We start from the raw sequence: 19,694 nt of genomic DNA, 5'->3' as shown, positions 1-19,694 counted from the left end.
GTTCACAACAGTGATAATATAAGTTATAGTGTAGCTCTGCCAAATCATTTTGCCAATATGCACAGCTTTTGTATTTGATTTTGTGTACAGTAATATAAATACTGTGCACACTATTGTAATGAACTTATTTGATTCATTGATGCTTTCCTAGTGGGCAGTAGGCAGTAGAATTGCATAAAATATTTATTATAAACATTTTAATTTAAAGCATTCTAATATTACCAGTAACATCAGCCCATTAAATCTCAATAACTTCAGAAACCCCTGGGAGTGAGTAATCGGTACGACTGCTGTATTGGGTTTTTTTTCCTCACACTTCATTTCATTATGCAGGTACTGATGCATGTGCTCTGTTGATTCACCCAGTAACCATTCACTGCTTATTTAGATTTGTTATTAAGTGAAAAGACAAAATAAAGTTTGAAAATAAATTATACCTTTGGTTTCTAATGTTTATGCAAATGACCGCGAATCATTTAAATCTACCATAGTGCAAAGTCAGGTATATATATATATATATATATATATATATATACTGTATATATATTTATATTTTTTACTTACGACTTTCCATTGCCAGAAGTGTTATATTATGAACTGCATTCATTTCTCTGTCCAGTTGCTTAGCAGTACTTATTACACCAGTGGTGGCATCAATGTTAAAAAATCTCTCAAGGTCAGTATTACGATCTATAGAATACCTGTAATAGACAGTAAAACAGATTAACCACAAGGAAGCATTTATTAAACCAGGCTTAACCCCCACCCCCACCCCCCATGAAGTTCAACTTCTGTAAGTTTGGTGACTCACTGACTAATGAGTAATAAACCCATATTATTAGTACAAATTATTATTTTTTCCCTCCAGGCATGTTAAAAATGTTAATGTCCAATGAACAAATTCCAAGCAGATAGATAACTAGGCATATATATATATATATATATATATATATATATATATATATATATATATATATATATATATATATATATATATGATTCAAAGCAGTATACCTAATTAGACTGTTGGAAGCGTCAGGGTCATGAGCAGCTACAGTTCCAATGATAGTCCCAACTTTAGCTGCCTCAGAAACCACCATTCTGTTAACTGGAGAAGTGAAAACAGGCGGTTCATCCACATCCTCCACAATGACCTTCACATTTGTTGTGTCACTGAATGGTCCCAGGCTCAAAAACTGAGGGTCGATGTTTTTGTTTGTGGCGTCTATTCTCAAGGTATAGCTTGCTTTAGTTTCAAAATCAAGCTTCTGAAAAATGCAAAAATTAATGTTTGTAACAATCAATTAAAATACAGTACGCATGACTAGAAGAGGTATTGCAATATATAAAGCTCTAAGAAAAACTTTTTAAAATGTCTTGACATTATTTCAAATTGGTGTTTTTAATAATAAAAAATAATGGCAAAGGGTTTCACTGACTGACAGAATTAAATAGCTAAAACCAAGACACAATACTGCCATAGCTCCTGCAATTACACAGATAAAACCCAGACACAATACTGCCATAGCTCCTGCAATTACATAGATAAAACCCAGACACAATACTGCCATAGCTCCTGCAATTACATAGATACAACCCAGACACAATACTGCCATAGCTCCTGGAATTACATAGATAAAACCCAGACACAATACTGCCATAGCTCCTGCAATTATACAGATAAAACAGACACAATACTGCCATAGCTCCTGCAATTACATAGATAAAACCCAGACACAATACTGCCATAGCTCCTGCAATTACATAGATAAAACCCAGACACAATACTGCCATAGCTCCTGCAATTACATAGATACAACCCAGACACAATACTGCCATAGCTCCTGCAATTACATAGATACAACCCAGACACAATACTGCCATAGCTCCTGGAATTACATAGATAAAACCCAGACACAATACTGCCATAGCTCCTGCAATTACATAGATACAACCCAGACACAATACTGCCATAGCTCCTGCAATTAAACAGATAAAACCCAGACACAATACTGCCATAGCTCCTGCAATTACATAGATACAACCCAGACACAATACTGCCATAGCTCCTGGAATTACATAGATAAAACCCAGACACAATACTGCCATAGCTCCTGCAATTACATAGATACAACCCAGACACAATACTGCCATAGCTCCTGGAATTACATAGATACAACCCAGACACAATACTGCCATAGCTCCTGCAATTACATAGATACAACCCAGACACAATACTGCCATAGCTTCTGGAATTACATAGATACAACCCAGACACAATACTGCCATAGCTCATGCAATTACATAGATACAACCCAGACACAATACTGCCATAGCTCCTGGAATTACATAGATACAACCCAGACACAATACTGCCATAGCTCCTGGAATTACATAGATACAACCCAGACACAATACTGCCATAGCTCCTGCAATTACATAGATAAAACCCAGACACAATACTGCCATAGCTCCTGCAATTACATAGATACAACCCAGACACAATACTGCCATAGCTCCTGGAATTACATAGATAAAACCCAGACACAATACTGCCATAGCTCATGCAATTACATAGATACAACCCAGACACAATACTGCCATAGCTCCTGGAATTACATAGATAAAACCCAGACACAATACTGCCATAGCTCCTGCAATTACATAGATAAAACCCAGACACAATACTGCCATAGCTCATGCAATTACATAGATACAACCCAGACACAATACTGCCATAGCTCCTGCAATTACATAGATAAAACCCAGACACAATACTGCCATAGCTCCTGGAATTACATAGATAAAACAGACACAATACTGCCATAGCTCCTGCAATTACATAGATAAAACCCAGACACAATACTGCCATAGCTCATGCAATTACATAGATACAACCCAGACACAATACTGCCATAGCTCCTGCAATTACACAGATAAAACCCAGACACAATACTGCCATAGCTCCTGCAATTACATAGATACAACCCAGACACAATACTGCCATAGCTCCTGCAATTACATAGATACAACCCAGACACAATACTGCCATAGCTCCTGGAATTACATAGATAAAACCCAGACACAATACTGCCATAGCTCCTGCAATTACATAGATACAACCCAGACACAATACTGCCATAGCTCCTGGAATTACATAGATAAAACAGACACAATACTGCCATAGCTCCTGGAGTTACATAGATAAAACCCAGACATAATACTGCCATAGCTCCTGCAATTACATAGATAAAACAGACACAATACTGCCATAGCTCCTGGAATTGACATTGTTTTGCAGCAGTGTTTAATGTTGTTATTGTCTGATCTACAGCCAGAAACATTTTCATCAGACAAGAGACCAAAGCAAATATTCATTTCTTAATGTGAAACGTAACAGTAACTAATTTATTAATAATAATAATAATAATAATAATAATAATAATAATAATAATAATAATAATAATAATAATAATAATAAACATTATTTTAGTGTAATCTTGATAAAATGTGATGATTGTTTTAGTATACTGTAGTCAATAATGCTAAATGCAATAATGTCAATACCATATCTGGATTGTTGGGGAACATATAAGAGTCTCCCTCTGTTCCATCAGATTTCTTTAATTTAGTATTTTTTTTAATGCAACACATAATGATATTATTGCTTACAGTTCATAGAAATGGTCTCATTATGATTTCTTCCGTATCACGTTGGTTTATCTTTACCTTTTGAAGAGTTATGACTCCCTCCTGCGTCTCTTTATCTGTAGAAACTCTGAACACCCCAAGGCCATCCCCGTCTATAATCCTGTATTCCATTTCAGCATTTGGTCCCACATCAGCATCTGCTGCTTTTAGCTTGGCAACCACTGAGACCACGGGCAAAGACTCAGGTACATTGTATTGATAGGATTCTGTGAAGTCCAACATAGTTATTGATGAGACCATTTTCAAACTGGTGTCCCTGTTTATTAAACTGTTGTAGTGTTTTGCTTTTGCACTTCAGAATTCGTGGAAGGTTTGCTTAATTCTCACATAAACAGGACATTCACAAGTGAAAGCATGTGCAATGCAGCTCGGTCAACCTTTTGCTTCCAAACATCGTTGTGTAAATAATTATAGATTATTAGTTAAAAACAGAATTGCAAATGGAGTTTGAATTCTTGGTTTAAAGTAAATTGTATATACACATTTTCACTTGAATCCTTATCCCAACCAGCATAACTTAATTAAAAATGCCCTTTTATGCTCAACACAAATATGTTAATTATACAGAAATTCAGCAGCACACTCATTTTTTTTAAATATTTCTCATTGGTTCAATACCTTGGCACAGCAAGTATTATTTTCTTTCAAAATGCTAATTTGCTGAACAGTGTTTGCCAGCTCATAATTGTTTTGATGGCTTTTTAATTTACCGTAGAAAAAGTATTTCCTATTCCAAGTCCCACAAGCCTGAGCATGCTGTGATCCGCAGAGCAAAAAGCTACACTGAGACAGTGGTCAGGGTAGGCTTTAATAAAATATTGATTCTGATGACAAACCCAAAAACAATTTAACAAACTGACGTCTGCCAAAACTACTTACAAATAATTGCATCTAATATAGTTGAAAGCAACCCACTTATTTGTGTGTGTGTGTGTGTGTGTGTGTGTGTGTGTGTGTGTGTGTGTGTGTGTGTGTGTGTTTTTTAATACACAGTACCTCGTAAACATTAGCAATGACTAGATTATTATTAGAAGAATAACATTGACTCAGTTAACCTCCCACTGAAACAAAAGCTAACAAAAACAGTACAGGTAATCTTTAATACAATTTGAGATGAGTCCTCTCTGAACTGGAAGAGAAATTAAAACAATCTATCAGAACGTGAGTTCTGCATTAATAATGTAATATAAACCGTTATAAGTACTACAGTTGGTGCTGCCTAGTACGTCTGTGTCACAAAGACGGCCGGAGTGGGTGGCGTCAGACCAGAAACAGGAACACAAACGACAGAGACTTGGAGTTTGGTGGAGCTGAGCGAATGGTTTCGCTCAGCATTTAATAAAACAGCACAGAAAATAAAAGGGTTTAACAGACAAAAACACGGGACACGGCACTACACGCCAAAATAAAAAGACAAACAAAACAGACTACACAGTAAACAGACAGACAAACGAAACACGGTGAGTGAGACAGTTATTCACTTTTATATTTACGTTCTTTCTTATTATTTAATTTCTCCTTCTCCACACTCGTTCTCCACTCACCGAACACCTAACCCCGACTGCATGCTACGTGTCTCTATATATACTATTGTGCTGGGATTCAATTACTAATTAATTATTCACTTGAATCCCAGCACGTGAATTAATTCTGTGCAACCCCGTGCTCACATATTACATTTAACCAGCACGTGAAGTGATTTGTGCCCTCCTCGTGCCTAAATATAAATCTACACTTTTTAAACATACGTGAAACACAGACCCGTTTATATCCCGTGTACCAATCTATACACCAACATTAACATACGCACGCATACATACATACACAGAACACACAAATGCACACAGGGGCGGGGCACTTTGCCACAGTCTGTTAATACTTGTACTGGGTACCACTAAATTACTTGCTTACTTTTACTACGATAGCTGTCTAAGGTAGTACACAACTAATACATTAGCAGCAATTTAGCAGTACTATTTGGTAAAAGAACACAAGACCCAACTATGTATGCAGACTACACAAGCCATAACACACCAGTGGTTCATGATTTTACAATTAGCAATTGTAGCTGGATCTGGTCTGATATAATTACATGTTTCCATGGTTACAACTACACTTCTAAATACACCCTTCTGAGATATCATGGTTGTTTATATATTATAAGCTGAACATTCTGTTGTTTTATGAGCATATTGAATAACAGCATACTGAAAACAACTCTGGTATTAGATAAAGACTATAAAATTCCTAAATGTTTAACCTGTTGTCACTATGCCTTTGACAAATGTGATAATTCAACAACAAATAAGCTCTATTACACTGCCCTGTTCTGGCCATGTGAGTTCCTGCTTTGTGTACTTTATACATTACAAACAGCAAGTTCAACTCAATAATGTATAAAATACAATTTAGAAATCTTCCTTATTTCAGTATACTTTGTTATATACTTAAACCAAAAAAAACGAATTTGTAATATCCTGTGGCAAATATATATTTTGTTACTATTAGTGACTGCTTTTAGATTAATCAATATCTCCGTGCTACGTGGCTGTAAAATGTATTTGTGACATTTATTTATCTGTACACCATGTAAAACTATTTTTTATGGTAGCAAAAAGGGAAAGACATTAGTTGTTGCATCATTTTATAACCAGTTGATGTTGATGGTTTGTGTTTCAAGCTCTTTGTTCCACTATGAAAGGTGCTACATAAAATAAAGATTGATTGATTGATTGATTGGACGCTCCTCGTGTACTTATTTCATGATAGAACTCCTACCAGCCACTAATTAGTTTCAGAATACCAACATTTCTAACTCTACACAGTACTGTTGTGACTGTATTTATTCACATGTAAAACACAGAGGCTGTGAAAAAACAGCATGTTTTATTTCATTTTGTTTCAAGTGAACTTTTAAAAGTGCAGACATGCATTCATAATGTATTAAAGGCCCTTACTGCGTGCGAAGCGTGGTGGATTGTCGTTAACATCAGTGAGGGTGACAGTGACTGAGGTTGTTCCAGATAGTCCTCCCATTTGTCCTACCATGTCCTTTGCTTGAATGACCAGAAGGTACTGATCCTTGGCTTCTCTATCCATGCTGGGAAGGGCAGTTCTGATGATGCCTGAAAAAAAGCATAGACAGCTACAGTCTATAGACAGTTACATAAACTAATGGCCCATTATAACTCCAATTCACTAGCCTGGCTGTCATTCCTATAATGCTGTCTTTATGTATTTGCTGATTTATCTTCTTCTTCGTCCTAGAGGTATAGTGCCTCCCAATGTTATCAGCCTCATCTTGATAAATATCAGCTTATGGAGGTGCCCTGTGAAATATTAGAAGCAGTACAACAGGAACACCATTTGAGATAAAAGATAAAAACTTCTTTTTAAATGTGTTTTGCTTTCCGAGCTAGTACAGAAATTGAAGGTGTTTATAACCTCCTGCTGCTGCCAGTTATAAACTGACAAACAGGTTTCGGGGGAGGATGGGGGAAGCTCCCTTAAGCAGACAGTCTTTCTGATAAAGTAAAAAGCAGATAAAGTTAAATTATGGATACACTTTAAGATGATAAACAGACACCAATTGAATATAATTACGGGATACTGCAGCATGTTAATATTATTAACATTAACTTATCATTTGGAAGTACTGTCTCTCTTTCTTGACAAATGTGTATTCTGTAGATCTTAAGCGAATTAAATTCAACCTGGGGTGTATTTTTGATCAATGCAAATGGAGCCCTTAGGATATATCAGCAGTGACTTATTTACAAAATTAAGCAACTGATTTGGCTTTATTGTGCTAATCTTTGGACTGTGGATTCTCTGAATTGAGAATGTTTACCAGGACTCAAAATGGCTTTTTTTGCTGGTAAAATAGTATTTTTCCGTATTCACTCAAAGACTGGCGCAGTGATTTTGTGCTCATTAAGTTACTAAATGTCTGTGCTGGAGATCTGCGACTGGCATGCTGTCAATGTCAGGTTTAATCAGACTGCAGCTTCTTCTTCAGCAGTACATGGATATTTGTTCATTGACCCACTGAAGCAGCTCAGCCCCGACCTTCATAATGGCGTTGTCCTTGCACATACTGTTTGCTCACCATTGTATTCAGACTAAACTGGTACCAATTATGTTGGCTGTCCATAAGAAAACGGTCTGAGGTTCACCTTTTTGAACCAAAGCCATATGCTGTCATCAGATTGAAACAAAGTGGACTCTGATTTGAAACCAGATGTCCCAATGGACATGAAAGAAATACATAAATGGCAGGTCGGCATAGTGTATATTCTATTTATTTTACAAACCAAATTTATTATGCTGTACAATGTGGAGTAAAACTAAAGAGTATATGTAGCAATTGTATTGCTCCATTTCTCACCAGAACTTGCAAAACTGAAAGGAATGGACGCCACATTATATGTTTTTTCAGGGTGTATGAGAATCGGGGGTTTACCTGTCTTAGGTTCCACTGAGAAGTAAGGCTGTCCCTGTAGAATGCTATAGACAACTCTGGCACTGTTTCCATAAGTAGGGTCATCAGCATCTGTGGCTGTCACTTGAACAACTGAAGTTCCTGCAATTCCAAATCATTGTGTAAATTATCATTTTAATAACAGGGCACAGAACCATGACCTTCAAATCATGCGCTTTTAACTCTCACATATCAATTCAGTGCTTTAGTAAATGGGGTAATAGGCAGCCTCTTCAAAATCAGAATACATAAGAGCTATGATTTTAAGATTTAATAATGTACAGTACTTTTAGTACAGATTTTTTGCATTATGACCTAAACCCATTACATAATAATACATTATTGCTGTGTTTTGTTTGTTTTTTAGATACATACTAAAACATCTGTTTCTGTGTTCTACCTGCACTGTTTAAATTCAACAAGTTATAGGCCTATATGTTAAAAGAAAATTTAAAAAAAAAACCACTTTGTCTTAAAAATTCAAATAAGGAAAGGTAGGCCATGGGCTAACTAGCTAACACTAAAAGCATATTGTCAAGCATATGCTTCAAACAGATTTTTGGGGGATTGTAGTATTAAAAGGAGTAAGCTTTCAAACATCCAATATCAAATTAAAATTTTGCTCAGAAACTTCTGCTTTAATAGGTACAGCTGTTTCATGCCACTTGGACCCACAAGAACTAAACGACAACAGTCTGAAATGTGATTACATTTTACAGCTACAGAAAACCTTTATTTAATTAAAAAACCCTTTCTTTAAGCTAAGATAATTAAATAGTGTTGGTAGTTGTTGTACCAGATTTATTTTAAAACAGAGTTAAGAGTTCTTGAAAAGTAAGAAACAAAAGACTGAAGTCCCCTGCAATACTGATAAAATCAACTTTGGGAACAATGCCAAACTTTCCCATATTGCTTTACCAACATGCCTGCCACCTATACAAGCATATTTTATAGCAAGTCACTCCACTACCATAAAGAGGATAACACATCCTTCTGAGATTTGTGCTGTCGTGCATTCCATCTTGTTGATATTCCATGCAATTTAGTTAGCAATGTAGTTATTTTTGCTGTCTGACTTGCAACTCCTAATCTGACCATTGAACACAACCAACTGAACACACCTACACCGGTTCCAAAAAGAATACATTTCCTTCCCTTGTATATATGTAATGCTTTTACTCCAACAACAAAAGAAATGGCAGATCAATTCCATTGCTTATTATGAAGTTTAAAAACAAAATTTAATTGACTTAATTTTTATTTAAAAAAGTATTTTTCTGACTTACCCACTGGAGACATTTCTGGAACTCCAGCTGTGTAAGGCCCATCCAGAAACACTGGCTCATTGTCGTTAATGTCCTGTATTTTAACAACAAATTCCGATTCAGGTTCAACAGGCCTGTTGGTGAGCCGGTCGACGGCCTGTGCCCGAAGGGTGTAATAGGCCTGCTCTTCACGATCCAGCCTCTTTGTAGCATGAATATCCCCTGTATTTTCATCAATAATAAAGATAGAGGTTGCCCCCTCGCCTGACAGGACATATTTGATGTTGCCACCTCCTTTGTCAACATCAGAGTGAAGCTGGTGAAAAATGAATGCAAGGCAAGGTTAACTCACACAAATGTCAGACCTGTCAAAAATTCTAAAGAAATAATGTATTTGTCATATTCTGTAGCATACAATTTTACTCTCTTCAGATAAGACAGAATACAAAAGAATTTTTAAAAGCGTTACAAAAAAAAAGTCATCAGTTAAAGTGAACTTCTAATGTAATTAGTATGAATTAATCTAAATATTGGAATCCATTTCAAGCTCCATTTGAAACATGAAAGGAACACAATCTACTAATTGTAATATTTTAAAGGTGTATGTAAAACACCATGTAACTGTATTGGCCTGTTTTGCTGGGGAGTAAAGCCTGATATCCTTTGAACAACATTTCAAACTCATCATATTAGTGCATAAGCCACTTACTGCGCTTCACTGATTAATGTTACTTACTGCTCTTATACTGCGCAAAGAGTCACAGAAAATATATGTCTTCACTGAGTAATCATAACTCCAGATTCTCAATGTATCATTGCAATGCCAAGTAGGGAGACGTGCAAAAATATAATCTCAGGGCAGAATTCTCTGTATTTTCAGCTAAATTCCTAAATAAGATTATTTGTCCTATCGATACTCATCTAAAAACTTGATCTAAGAACCACTTTCAGACAACTATTGAAGGACTCCAACAACATGGCAGGCAACCAATTCCATATACCATCCTGAATCTGCCTCCACTAAAATTTAAAATGGATCTACTACTTGTCTCTGCACTAAATTTGAAATGGCGACTTGGCTGACTTTGTTGACCCCTTTAAGGATTATAAAAAGCCTTTTATTTATCCCCTGGTAAAATAGGTTCTGTTCCCTCAACTTATTCTCAGAAGTCATACCACGTAGCCTTGGGATTAGTCTAGTTACTCTTCAAAGCCACATTGTCCTTTTTGTAGTGTGGATACTAAACCAAACACAGGATTCCAAGTGTGCTTTCACTGAGTTATACTTCACAATTTTTACTGTATTACCAAGGCCTCTCTTCTGTCATTTTAATCACCTCCCCACATTGCCTAGATGTTGACAGAGGCCATTGCAACGCCAACGTTTTTTTCATGGTGTGCCTAGTTCAGAACCACTCATTTGGTATTTGCATCCTACATTTTTATGGCTGGAATGCACCATTTTAAAATACATTTGTTGGCATTAACCCTTTGCGGTCCTATGTCGGACCAGGTCCGACATTACAATTTTTCCTTTCCGGTCCGATGTTGGACCCTGTCCGACATCATCAAAAAGGCTTCATAGACAGGTCCCTAGTCGTTTTTTCTCCAGAAATTGCAGAGAAAAGCTTTCAATAGCTGAGAGAGGCCGAAAAAAAATGGAGGCGGATCTGAGCAATACGCATAGTCCCTTCACCACAGACATAACACAAACATAAACAAACAAGATAACTGTTTCCGCATCCAGCGCTTAAAGAAAATCGCGGACATTTGCCAAGCTTTTTGAGATGTTATAGTAATAAAATAATGACTTGGATCGCATTATTGAGGAGTTTGGTGATAAATCGAGATGATTTGTCAGTATGCACTACCATGAAGAGATATGTGATAAATACAGTGAACAAGGAGGGCTGGAGATGCAGTACTGAGTGTCCTGTTGATATGCATATGCCTTTTAAACCTGTTTTACTGTGAATAAAATGACTTTTAACCCTTTGCGGTCCATTTATTCAGCGCGTGTCAGGCGCGTCAGGTCCAATTTATTTTCACACGCGCAGTTTATTATAGACGCGCTGTTTAAAAGTATTTTTTTCACAGTAAAACAGGTTTAAAAGGCACTGCATATCAACAGGACACTCAGTACTGCATCTCCAGCACCGCCCCACCCCTCGTTCGCTATATAACTCGTAATAATAGTACATACCGATAAATCATCTCTTCAAAACTCCTCAATAATGCGATCCAAGTCGTTATTTTATTTCTATAACATCTCAAAAAGCTCTGCAAATGTCTGTGATATTGTCTGAGCACTGGATGTGGAAGCAGCTATCTTGTTTGTGTATGTCCGTGTTATCTATGTGGTGTTGGGTCTATCAGTATTCATGAGATACGCCCCTTTTTTCGGCTTCTCTCAGCTCCTATCGGTCTCACTCAGCCATTGAATGGTTTTCTCGGCTTTTTTCCGGAGAAAAAACGACTAGAGACCTGTTTTTGCATCTTTTTGATGATGAAAATTGCGATGTCGGACCAGGTCCGACATAGGACCGCAAAGGGTTAAACAGTGTGTGTAAAATAAACAGCTTGTGTGAAAATAAATTAGACCTGATGCGCCTGACAGGCGCTGAATAAATGGACCGCAAAGGGTTAAGGTGTTAAAATACAGCAATAATGGCAGCTAGAATTCTTTTTTAAAAGATGTTGACACAGAAGAGTTTTGATCTGGTCATGGCCCCTTGGATCCTATACCCAAGCATTTATTTATATTATTTATATTATAAGGTTATGAAGACAGATCTTTTAAATTGTTCAGTGGGATCTAGCCAATCAATTTATGTCAGAACTATGTTCCTGAATAGTATAAAAAAAAAAAAGTGGAAATGTGGTATTACCACCATCATTATTGTAGAAATATAATTTATAGATATAATATAGGATACAGAGTAAACTCTGTATCCTTTATATGAGAAGCAGTCCTTAAACCACAAGTCTGAGTCCGTGTCCCGAGTGTCGAGTCTGTCCGAATCATCAGGGTCTGAGTCCGAGTCACGAGTGTCGAGTCCGAGTCATCAGGGTCCGAGTCCGAGTCACGAGTGTCGAGTCCGAGTCCGAGTCATCAGGGTCCGAGTCCGAGTCACGAGTGTCGAGTCTGAGTCACGAGTGTCGAGTCCGAGTCATCAAGGTCAGTCCGAGTCACGAGTGTCGAGTCCGAGTCATCAGGGTCCGAGTCCGAGTCACGAGTGTCGAGTCCGAGTCCGAGTCATCAGAGTGTCCCGAGTGTCGAGTCTGTCCGAATCATCAGTCATTCGAGTCCGAGTCACGAGTGTCGAGTCTGTCCGAATCATCAGGGTCCGAGTCACTATCACTCGAGTCCGAGTCACGAGTGTCGAGTCCGAGTCATCAGGGTCCGAGTCCGAGTCACGAGTGTCGAGTCCGAGTCACGAGTGTCGAGTCCGAGTCATCAAGGTCAGTCCGAGTCACGAGTGTCGAGTCCGAGTCATCAGGGTCCGAGTCCGAGTCACGAGTGTCGAGTCCGAGTCCGAGTCATCAGAGTGTCCCGAGTGTCGAGTCTGTCCGAATCATCAGTCATTCGAGTCCGAGTCACGAGTGTCGAGTCTGTCCGAATCATCAGGGTCCGAGTCACTATCATTCGAGTCTGAGTCACTATCATTCGAGTCCGAGTCATCAGGGTCCGAGTGTCGAGTCTGTCCGAATCATCAGTCATTCGAGTCCGAGTCACGAGTGTCGAGTCTGTCCGAATCATCAGGGTCCGAGTCACTATCATTCGAGTCCGAGTCACGAGTGTCGAGTCCGAGTCATAAGGGTCCGAGTGTCGAGTCTGTCCGAATCATCAGGGTCCGAGTCACTATCATTCGATTCCGAGTCACGAGTGTCGAGTCTGTCCGAATCATCAGGGTCCGAGTCACTATCAATCGAGTCCGAGTCACAAGTGTCGAGTCCGAGTCACGAGTGTCGAGTCCGAGTCATCAAGGTCAGTCCGAGTCACGAGTGTCGAGTCCGAGTCATCAAGGTCAGTCCGAGTCACTATCACTCGAGTCCGAGTCACGAGTGTCGAGTCCGAGTCATCAAGGTCAGTCCGAGTCACTATCACTCGAGTCCGAGTCACGAGTGTCGAGTCCGAGTCATCAAGGTCAGTCCGAGTCACTATCACTCGAGTCCGAGTCACGAGTGTCGAGTCCGAGTCATCAGGGTCCGAGTCCGAGTCACTATCACTCGAGTCCGAGTCACGAGTGTCGAGTCCGAGTCATCAGGGTCAGTCTGAGTCACTATCACTCGAGTCCGAGTCATGAGTGTCGAGTCCGAGTCATCAGGGTCTGAGTCCGAGTCACGAGTGTCGAGTGTCGAGTCCGAGTCATCAGGGTCTGAGTCCGAGTCACTATCACTTGAGTCCGAGTCACGAGTGTTGAGTCCGAGTCATCAGGGTCTGAGTCCGAGTCACTATCACTTGAGTCTGAGTCACGAGTGTCGAGTCCGAGTCATCAGGGTCCGAGTCACGAGTGTCGAGTCCGAGTCATCAGGGTCAGTCCGAGTCACTATCACTCGAGTCCGAGTCACGAGTGTCGAGTCCGAGTCATCAAGGTCAGTCCGAGTCACTATCACTCGAGTCCGAGTCACGAGTGTCGAGTCCGAGTCATCAAGGTCAGTCCGAGTCACTATCACTTGAGTCCGAGTCACGAGTGTCGAGTCCGAGTCATCAGGGTCAGTCCGAGTCACGAGTGTCGAGTCCGAGTCATCAGGTTCAGTCCGAGTCACTATCACTTGAGTCCGAGTCACGAGTGTCGAGTCCGAGTCATCAAGGTCAGTCCGAGTCACTATCACTCGAGTCCGAGTCACAAGTGTCGAGTCCGAGTCACTATCACTCGAATCCGAGTCACGAGTGTTGAGTCCGAGTCATCAGGGTCAGTCCGAGTCACTATCACTCGAGTCCGAGTCACGAGTGTCGAGTCCGAGTCATCAGGGTCCGAGTCCGAGTCACTATTACTTGAGTCCGAATCATCAGTGTCGAGTCCGAGTCATCAAGGTCAGTCCGAGTCACTATCACTCGAGTCCGAGTCACGAGTGTCGAGTCCGAGTCATCAAGGTCAGTCCGAGTCACTATCACTCGAGTCCGAGTCACGAGTGTCGAGTCCGAGTCATCAGGGTCCGAGTCCGAGTCACTATCACTCGAGTCCGAGTCACGAGTGTCGAGTCCGAGTCATCAGGGTCCGAGTCCGAGTCACTATTACTTGAGTCCGAATCATCAGAGTGTCGAGTCCGAGTCATCAAGGTCAGTTCGAGTCACTATCACTCGAGTCCGAGTCACGAGTGTCGAGTCCGAGTCATCAAGGTCAGTCCGAGTCACTATCACTCGAGTCCGAGTCACGAGTGTTGAGTCCGAGTCATCAAGGTCAGTCCGAGTCACTATCACTCGAGTCCGAGTCACGAGTGTCGAGTCCGAGTCATCAGGGTCCGAGTCCGAGTCACTATCACTCGAGTCCGAGTCACGAGTGTCGAGTCCGAGTCATCAGGGTCAGTCTGAGTCACTATCACTCGAGTCCGAGTCACGAGTGTCGAGTCCGAGTCATCAGGGTCTGAGTCCGAGTCACGAGTGTCGAGTGTCGAGTCCGAGTCATCAGGGTCTGAGTCCGAGTCACTTTCACTTGAGTCCGAGTCACGAGTGTCGAGTCCGAGTCATCAGGGTCTGAGTCCGAGTCACTATCACTTGAGTCCGAGTCACGAGTGTCGAGTCCGAGTCATCAGGGTCCGAGTCACGAGTGTCGAGTCCGAGTCATCAGGGTCAGTCCGAGTCACTATCACTCGAGTCCGAGTCACGAGTCCGAGTCATCAAGGTCAGTCCGAGTCACGAGTGTCGAGTCCGAGTCATCAAGGTCAGTCCGAGTCACTATCACTTGAGTCCGAGTCACGAGTGTCGAGTCCGAGTCATCAGGGTCAGTCCGAGTCATGAGTGTCGAGTCCGAGTCATCAGGGTCAGTCCGAGTCACTATCACTTGAGTCCGAGTCACGAGTGTCGAGTCCGAGTCATCAAGGTCAGTCCGAGTCACTATCACTCGAGTCCGAGTCACAAGTGTCGAGTCCGAGTCACTATTACTTGAGTCCGAATCATCAGAGTGTCGAGTCCGAGTCATCAAGGTCAGTCCGAGTCACTATCACTCGAGTCCGAGTCACGAGTGTCGAGTCCGAGTCATCAGGGTCCGAGTCCGAGTCACTATCATTCGATTCCGAGTCACGAGTGTCGAGTCCGAGTCTGAATCATCAGGGTCCGAGTCATGAGTGTCGAGTCCGAGTCCGAGTCATCAGGGTCCGAGTCCGAGTCACGAGTGTCGAGTCCGAGTCACGAGTGTCGAGTCCGAGTCATCAGGGTCCGAGTCCGAGTCACTATCATTCGAGTCCGAGTCACGAGTGTCGAGTCCGAGTCATCAGGGTCCGAGTCCGAGTCACTATCACTCGAGTCCGAGTCACGAGTGTCGAGTCCGAGTCATCAGGGTCCGAGTCCGAGTCACTATCATTCGAGTCCGAGTCACGAGTGTCGAGTCCAAGTCCGAGTCATCAGGGTCCGAGTCCGAGTCACTATCATTCAAGTCCGAGTCATAGTGTCGAGTCCGAGTCCGAGTCATCAGGGTCTGAGTCCGAGTGACTATCATTCGAGTCCGAGTCACGAGTGTCGAGTCCGAGTCTGAATCATCAGGGTCCGAGTCCGAGTCACTATCATTCGAGTCCGAGTCATAGTGTCGAGTCCGAGTCCGAGTCATCAGGGTCCGAGTCCGAGTCACTATCATTCAAGTCCGAGTCATAGTGTCGAGTCCGAGTCCGAGTCATCAGGGTCTGAGTCCGAGTGACTATCATTCGAGTCCGAGTCACGAGTGTCGAGTCCGAGTCCGAGTCATCAGGGTCCGAGTCCGAGTCACTATCATTCGAGTCCGAGTCATAGTGTCGAGTCCGAGTCCGAGTCATCAGGGTCCGAGTCCGAGTCACTATCATTCGAGTCCGAGTCATAGTGTCGAGTCCGAGTCCGAGTCATCAGGGTCCGAGTCCGAGTCACTATCATTCAAGTCCGAGTCATAGTGTCGAGTCCGAGTCCGAGTCATCAGGGTCTGAGTCCGAGTGACTATCATTCGAGTCCGAGTCACGAGTGTCGAGTCCGAGTCCGAGTCATCAGGGTCCGAGTCCGAGTCACTATCATTCAAGTCCGAGTCATAGTGTCGAGTCCGAGTCCGAGTCATCAGGGTCTGAGTCCGAGTCACTATCATTCGAGTCCGAGTCACAAGTGTCGAGTCCGAGTCTGAATCATCAGGGTCCGAGTCCGAGTCACTATCATTCGAGTCCGAGTCACGAGTGTTGAGTCCGAGTCTGAATCATCAGGGTCTGAGTCCGAGTCACTATCATTCAAGTCCGAGTCATAGTGTCGAGTCCGAGTCCGAGTCATCAGGGTCTGAGTCCGAGTCACTATCATTCGAGTCCGAGTCACAAGCGTCGAGTCCGAGTCAAATCAATTTTCATTCAACTAGTGGTAGTAGTGGGGGAACAGTTTACCTAATGAACGTTGTCTGATATCCCTTAGGATAAATGCACAAATAATAAAAAATAAAAATACAAACAATTACTTTCAATTTATTTTTTCTATCTAGATTATTCTATTTGCATACCTTTTTAAACTTGTCTGTCACTGTCTTCTTTTCTTTTGGAATTGGAATTGGAATACTGTTTGGTTGTACCTGAAGTTTATAGATAAGCTTTAAGTTCAAGTTTGTGGATGTTGTTTTTCACTTTGACAGAAGCTGCGATCTCGATTATAGAGCCGGTGTAGTTTTAGAAAGTGGTACATCGTCAGAATGTGGTATGCGTACCACAACTAGACTAATGTAATGTGCAATCAATTGTGATCTGATAGGTATTGTCTAAAGAGGTACATTTACATAATTTTTTTGCAACTTAAACTGGCAACAGACAAATAATTTCTCTAAAAAGAAAAAAACAAGTTACGAGAAGTCCACCGCAAAGTTGCACAAGTAAAAAAAATGTACAAGACCCAAGGTATTGCATATGATAAATATTTGCATACTATTTTCTTAATGGTGGAGAAATACATTAAAAACGACGTAAAAGACTGGAAAATATGATAAATTCAATAAAAAAAAAAATGTAAATGACAAAAACAGCATAATGTACCTTATTTGAATGGGTGCTTCCCAGCTTTCTTAGTGGAAATTGTTTAGTAAATAGTAAATTTAGTATTATTTGTATTATTTGTTTTGCAAAACAGAAACATGATGCTTCACTTTCATTGCATTTGCACTTTTATTAAGTCTGTAATACAGTGATGCATTTACGAGATTGTGCTTCAGTTCATTTGACTTCAGGTCATGTATTTTTTATCTTTTCTCTTTTACACAAAAACATTATGTTTTTGTATTTCCCAGTGGCGGCTAAAAAGTTTTTGGGTGTTCACACCTCAGGTGCAGGTGAGGGGGTGGGATCCAGGGGGCCAACCTCAGTGGTAGAAGCACATTTCTGAGTGAGCACAGCCCGGCTTCAGCCCATTAACCCTTTGCAGTCAATTTATTAAGTGCGTGTCAGGCGTGTCAGGTCAATTTTATTTTCACACGCGCAGTTAATTTTAGACGAGCTGTTTAAAAGTATTTTTTTTTTTCACAGTCAAACGGGTTTAAAATGCCCTGCATATCAACAAAGCACTCACTAGGCATCTCCAGCCCCGCCCCACCCTTTCATTCGCTATAGCTTTCACATATGCTAAGAAATAAATAATAATAATAATAATAGTCGTACATACCGATCAATCATCTCCTGATCACTCATTTTATCACCAAACGCCTCAATAATGCGATCCAAGTCATTATTTTATTACTATAACATCTGAAAAAAGTTCTGCAAATGTCCGTGATATTCTCTGAGCGCTGATTCAGCAGCAGCCAGCTTGTTTCCTTATGGCCTCCATTATCAGATGCCAGGGGCAAGTATGACTATTCATGAGATACGCCCTTTTTTTTTTTTTTTGGTTTGTCTCGTCTCCTGTCGCTCCCACTCGGCCATTGAACGGTTTTCTCAGCTTTTTCTGGAGAAAAAACGACTAAAAACCCGTTTTTTGCATCTTTTTGATGATGTCGGACAGGGTCCGACATTGGACCTGACAGGAATAATTGCAATGTCGGACCAGGTCCGACATAGGACCGCAAAGGGTTAAACAGATGCCAGTGTCACGTGAGAGGAGGTAATGAAACACACATCAACCAGAAGGTAAGCGCAATTCATTAACAAGAGACTGAGGGTTCAGCGAGCAAGTGAACACTGTTAACCTGGACGCCCATGGTATTTCCCCTTTGTGTAGGTTCATAATGGAACAAAAACATGGAAGTTCACACAAGACTGATTTCTAGGTTGACGCTGCACAGCGTATTGTAAATGTGTTTTTCCCGCATCCTTAATAAATAATTTTCATTTTGGTAAATTAAGTGGTATTATGTTATTCTGTCGTACATTTTTTTGCTATCAGTCAGTCCTTCTGTCCTATCAGTCTGATATATCTGCTGTTTGACAGTAGGCAATTTTCTACTGAATTTGCCAGGTGAACGTTGCTTGCAAACAGTGATGGTGTGTGTTGGGAACGAGTGGAGATTAGAAGCAAAACACAGAATATTTAATCACACAGCGACTTTCTGATATGAATTAAGAAGCTCTAAAACTATGATTATAACTTATATGACTTATTTTTCATTCGTTTTTGTTTTCAGTAAACTCAAAATTAAATTACGTATTTTTCAAGAATGCAGTTTTAGAAATGTATTTCTACAGTGCTTAAAAACATAGTTGTTTACCATGCTGACATCATTTATTCCTTATAGAACTTAATGCAAAAGAGGGAAAAAAAAACTTGGTCTGCGATAGCTGCAACTGGGTTTTGTGTGGGAGTGTGTTTTACAGCCAGTTGGATTTGAGTGGGGGTGTGTGTACAATGCAACCTACCTTGCTTCCAATTTCTTATTCTTACTATAATTGGCTCCAAAGACAACAGGGCTAACCTGTGATTGGATAATGTTTTGTTGGGTGGGTTTTTATTGTGCACAGGTTTCCTATTATTTGTGTAATAGAAAATAAATAAAGGACTCGTCATTAATATCTCCGAGTCACGGAGCCCAAATGCGTCCGAGTCCGAGTCACACAAGGTCGAGTCTTTTGCTGCCGTGACTCGAGTCCGGGTCCGAGTC

The 19,694-nt window shown here is 40.9% G+C and overlaps 1 protein-coding gene across 2 annotated transcripts in view; it reads right to left on the bottom strand.

The window, feature by feature from the left end:
• LOC117435375 (cadherin-7-like) overlaps positions 1–19,694 on the bottom strand; it is a 43,457-nt gene that overhangs the window by 11,296 nt on the left and 12,467 nt on the right. For both annotated transcript variants that reach the window (XM_059020352.1, XM_059020353.1), the window contains exons 3-8: positions 9,478–9,772; positions 8,174–8,293; positions 6,669–6,836; positions 3,730–3,917; positions 1,015–1,268; positions 565–701 (exon numbers count right to left, since the gene is read on the bottom strand). In XM_059020352.1, the coding sequence (XP_058876335.1) occupies positions 565–701; positions 1,015–1,268; positions 3,730–3,917; positions 6,669–6,836; positions 8,174–8,293; positions 9,478–9,772 (1,162 nt within the window). The remainder of the gene's footprint in view (positions 1–564; positions 702–1,014; positions 1,269–3,729; positions 3,918–6,668; positions 6,837–8,173; positions 8,294–9,477; positions 9,773–19,694) is intronic.

This window comes from Acipenser ruthenus, chromosome 3 (assembly GCF_902713425.1).
Source record: "Acipenser ruthenus chromosome 3, fAciRut3.2 maternal haplotype, whole genome shotgun sequence".
Taxonomy (NCBI): Eukaryota; Metazoa; Chordata; class Actinopteri; order Acipenseriformes; family Acipenseridae; genus Acipenser; species Acipenser ruthenus.
The sequence above is the reverse complement of the archived record's forward strand: the minus strand, read 5'-3'. Positions and strand labels throughout refer to the sequence as shown.